Source organism: Ovis aries, chromosome 7 (assembly GCF_016772045.2).
Source record: "Ovis aries strain OAR_USU_Benz2616 breed Rambouillet chromosome 7, ARS-UI_Ramb_v3.0, whole genome shotgun sequence".
In the NCBI taxonomy this organism is placed as follows: domain Eukaryota; kingdom Metazoa; phylum Chordata; class Mammalia; order Artiodactyla; family Bovidae; genus Ovis; species Ovis aries.
Genome location: NC_056060.1, coordinates 8083768 through 8088022, shown reverse-complemented (window position 1 = coordinate 8088022; position 4255 = coordinate 8083768). Strand labels below are relative to the sequence as shown.

The 4255-nt window shown below is 44.0% G+C and overlaps 1 protein-coding gene across 1 annotated transcript; it reads right to left on the bottom strand.

The window, feature by feature from the left end:
- Window positions 1-913: 913 nt before the first annotated feature.
- Window positions 914-3813, bottom strand: S100Z (S100 calcium binding protein Z). The gene is made up of 2 exons (XM_027972165.3): window positions 3529-3813; window positions 914-1707 (listed from the first exon to the last, which is right to left on the bottom strand). Exons 1-2 carry the CDS (start codon window positions 3667-3669, stop codon window positions 1549-1551), a joined length of 300 nt encoding a protein of 99 aa, XP_027827966.1. The 5' UTR covers window positions 3670-3813; the 3' UTR covers window positions 914-1548.
- Window positions 3814-4255: the final 442 nt, after the last annotated feature.

The window sequence follows — 4255 nt, the reverse complement described above, 5'->3', positions numbered from 1 at the left end:
TTCTCCCTCAGAATACAGCCCACGGCCTCTTCCACACTTGCCCTCTTTCTAGCTCTTTCTTCACATCACAGCTGGAACAAGGACTTAAAAGTATAATCACACCATTCCCTTTCTTAAATTCTCCAAAGGATCCATCACAGTTGGAGTCTCCTCCAAGTAGACCCTGAGTCAGTAGTTTATTTGAGAGGCGCAGGACACATGGGAGGGGCTTTGCAGAGACCGGGAAGGGACAGGAGCCCAGAGCAGGTGCAGGAAGCCCTCCTCCCCACTGGCCAGGGAAACTCAGCCCAGAGGAAACCGCAAGACGCTTGCCTCAGAATTATGTGACCCCAGGGGCATGGCACCCCACTCCAGCACTCTTGCCTGGAAAATCCCATGGACGGAGGAGCCTGGTGGGCTGCAGTCTTTGGGGTTGCTAAGAGTCGGACAGGACTGAGCGACTTCACTTTCACTTTGCACTTTCATGCATTGGAGAAGGAAATGGCAACCCACTCCAGTGTTCTTGCCTAGAGAATCCCAGGGATGAGGGAGCCTGGTGGGCTGCCGTCTATGGGGTCGCACAGAGTCGGACACGACTGAAGCGACTTAGTGGCAGCAGCAGCAGGGGCAAGTCAGTAATTCTCCACCAGCCCCCAAGGGTGGCCGAACGCCTTAGCTCTGGACTTAGCCCTTTCCTGAGCTAAGCTGAAAGTTAAGTCACTCAGTCGTGTCCGACTCTTTGCAACCCCGTGGACTGTAGCCCACCAAGCTCCTCTATCCATGGGATTCTCCAGGCAATACTGGAGTGGGTTGCCATTTCCTTCTCCAGAGGTCCTGAGCTAACTCACTGCGAAAGCCAGCGCTTCTTCCCACTTCTTGGTCTTTCTGCTTCCAGACCCACAGCCTCTTCCTCTTGAAGCAGAATCACAAGAGGATGCAAGTACCACTTTATTTCTTTAATAGGATAAATTCAAAGTACAATTGAAGGGTGATGAACATCTGTGAGAAATCTGCTAAGTTCTAGCCTCATTTGAAAGAGCTAATTTTTGTGATGCTCTCTCTTTAACAGACAAAAAAAGCATATAACATTTTTAACTGAGATTAATAGATACATACTATCATATAAAAAATAGGTAAATAAAAAGGACCTGCTGAATAGCACCAGGAACTATATTCAATATCTTGTAAAACTTTTATTGGAAAAAATTGAAAAAGATATATAAGTGTGCATATATATATATATGAATAAATACTCACACACACACACACATATAGCTGAATCACTTTGATATAGACCTCAAACTAACACAACATTGAAAGCCAACTACACTTCAATAAAAATAGGAAAATTCCATACACATAGGAAAATTCCAAGTAGGGCATACAAGATTTGGAATATTTATTAAATCAATTTATTAACGTATACATCACCTAATAATCCTAGCAACTGATTATAATACATGTATATTATATCTATAAATGGCATTACTGTGACTATGGCTCTGGAAGGAATAGACGAACAGTAACTGTGGGTATATTTCTGCCTTTGTATTAGTTTACTACTTGTCTTTACTTTCCTTTCTTCTTCAGCTGTTCTACCAAGTAGTCATTACAAGCAACCGTCAGAGCTGCCCCCATGACCACGAATTCATTAAAATCCACTTCATTGTCCTTGTTGGCATCCAGGTCCTGCATCATCTTATCAACCAGCTCAGGATCCTTCTGGCACTAAAAGGAAAAAGAAAGCTTCTAACTCCCAGGTTTTGAGGTTCATGACAACTGAAATCACCCCTTCGCTTTATCTACATTTAAGTCTCCATTTCCATTTTTAGCATCGAAAGCAATCTCCAAGAGCCTGTTTGCAGGTGGGTTTGAACCCGGGCACACATTCTAAGTGAGTCTGGGCCTCTGCCCCCAGGCCATATAGTCCTCAGACCTAAACACCAAGAGGAGCAAACAGCAACACATCAACGTGAGCTGCTGATGCTGAATAATGCATTTCAGATAGCACAGGTGGAGGGCCAGAACCAGGGGAGGCAGTAGTGGTCAGGGGGCGTGGGGAGACATGAAAAGAAGGAAGCTTTGAAGCCAACCAGGGAGCGTGAGTGACTCTGCCATTTACCAACAACAAGACTTGGAGCAAATCACTTAACGTGTTAATATTTCCTTTTTCATCAAATGAGGAGAATAATATCTCCTACAAATTGAGGGGATATCTCAATACACTTTTATGAGCACATAGCACCAGATTGTTAGATTTAGCAAATAACAATTCAGGACACTCAATCAAATGTGGAGTTCAGATGAACAATGAATACTTTTTTGGTATAAGTATTGTCTCCAATAAGGTATGTCATATTATATGTTATCTGACAGCCTGTTTTGTGCATCACAAAACAAAACAGAGGCACCCAATAAAGGGTAGATCTTATAAGAATGACTCCATTTTATTGGTGGAAAGGAAAGCAAGGTTCAGAAAGGATGGGGCTATGCAGCACCCACTTTTCCTATAATTAGAGGTTGATGAGAAATGTTTCCCAAAGTATAGTTCATTTCCTCCAAGAATTCCCCATTGTCCTCTTATTAGCTGCCAACCGCTAAACGGCTGGACATTTAGACTAAGCTGATCAATTCAATCAAAAACAATCACAAATTTCACTTGAATAGATCAATGTGCCAAGTTTCACTTGCTGAGTCTTTTATTCTAAATGTTACATGACAGTCGCCAAATTGAATCTGAAAAATAAAAATGTTCTTGGGGACTACTAAAATCACTAAAAGGGTATTGTATGTTAAATTTCTTAAATTTTTTCCCATAGAGGGTGGGGATAAAAGATTGTCATAATTACTACTGTCTTAACACAGCGTTTGGACAGAATAACATCATGCCAGGCTATAACGTGTACTAAAACTCCAAAGCTCCAAAAACACCAGAGTGAGCATTTTCCTAAGGGTAGGCTCCAAACACTCCATTGTAAGGTTTCACCTGTGGATTTATTCAACTCCTGCCTGTTTTGAGATGTGAATCTGTTTGCTGTTCAACTAGTCATGGGCCAGACATCTCTTGCCTCAGTCCCAATCAGCTTGTTCTTGGCTGACAAACTTGCTAGTATTTATCATTCACTAGGAAATTTGCTACCACAGCGTGCAGTACCCCTGGCTTCATTTCTGGCCCCAAACATCATATTTACTCACTTACAGACAGCTGAATAGAGCTCCAGGTCATGGTGTAACTATAGCTGGTGTCACTATAGCTCCAACCAAGTATAACTAGCTGTACTTTTGCTGCACTGGGACACTGAATAATTGACAAAAGCCTCAAATATAATTTCCAACACCTGGAAACCCTACCCCCCACCCCAGACACCATGAAAAGGGTGTACGTGCCCACAGACACAGCAAAGGTCCTAGTGTTTGCTCCCTGGTATTTATAATCTTGATAGGAATTACATGGTGTGGACCGAGCCCAGGAGACAGTGGTCACAGAGGCTGTCCCTGGACGGGAGTAGCTTCCACCCTCACCTGAATGGGGAGGACAGCTGGACTCACCGAGAGGAATTCCGTGAGCTCTCGCTGCAGGAGCATCTTCAGCTCCCCCTTGCTGAGCTTGAACCTGTCTCCTTCCCTGCAGGAGTAGCGGTGGAAGGTTCTAATCATGACGTCCATGGCAATCTCCAGCTGGGTGGGCATGCTGGCAGCAGAGGGGAGCACTCCAGGGTGAGCCACCAAAGCCAGGGAGAAAACACTTGGGAAGGATAGTCCAGTGGAGAAACACCAACACCTTCATTAAAACGAAGTATTGCCATCCCCTGCTCAGCTCGCACCCCAAGGGATGATTGCTAAAGCAAGATAATCCTCAATTAACCAAGTGTTTTGCCTCTCTAGGGCAAGCTCCAGAGATCTCTGCTGGTGAGTTTTTTCCTCCTCCCCTAATCCCCTCTGCTCCATGATGGAGCTGTTCAGAGGGTTTGGAAGTTAGCAATTAGACAACAAAGTCAGAGCCATGATAAAACACAGGTTAAAAAATAAACAAAAAGAGAAAGGAAACACATAACTTCATACCTATTCAGCCAAAGTAGGGCTCCATCAACAGGTGTTTATAATTAAACTCTAACCATTTATACCCGGTGGGGGGGGGGGTCCGCCTCAGCACACCTGTTTCCAAGAAAATGAAAACTGCCAGTGACAAGAGATTCAAGTGGAAATAACTCTGAGCCTGTTTTTAACCAGGAAAAGGAACAGGTGTGAGCTGCTACCCCAAGAGCCATCAAGGAAG

Bases quoted from the DNA above. Each gene is read 5' to 3' on its own strand.
- S100Z (XM_027972165.3), bottom strand. From the start codon at position 3,669: ATGCCCACCCAGCTGGAGATTGCCATGGACGTCATGATTAGAACCTTC. The intron at 1,708-3,528 runs GTGAGTCCAGCT...TTTTCCTTTTAG, and splicing joins AGCTCACGGAATTCCTCTCG to TGCCAGAAGGATCCTGAGCT.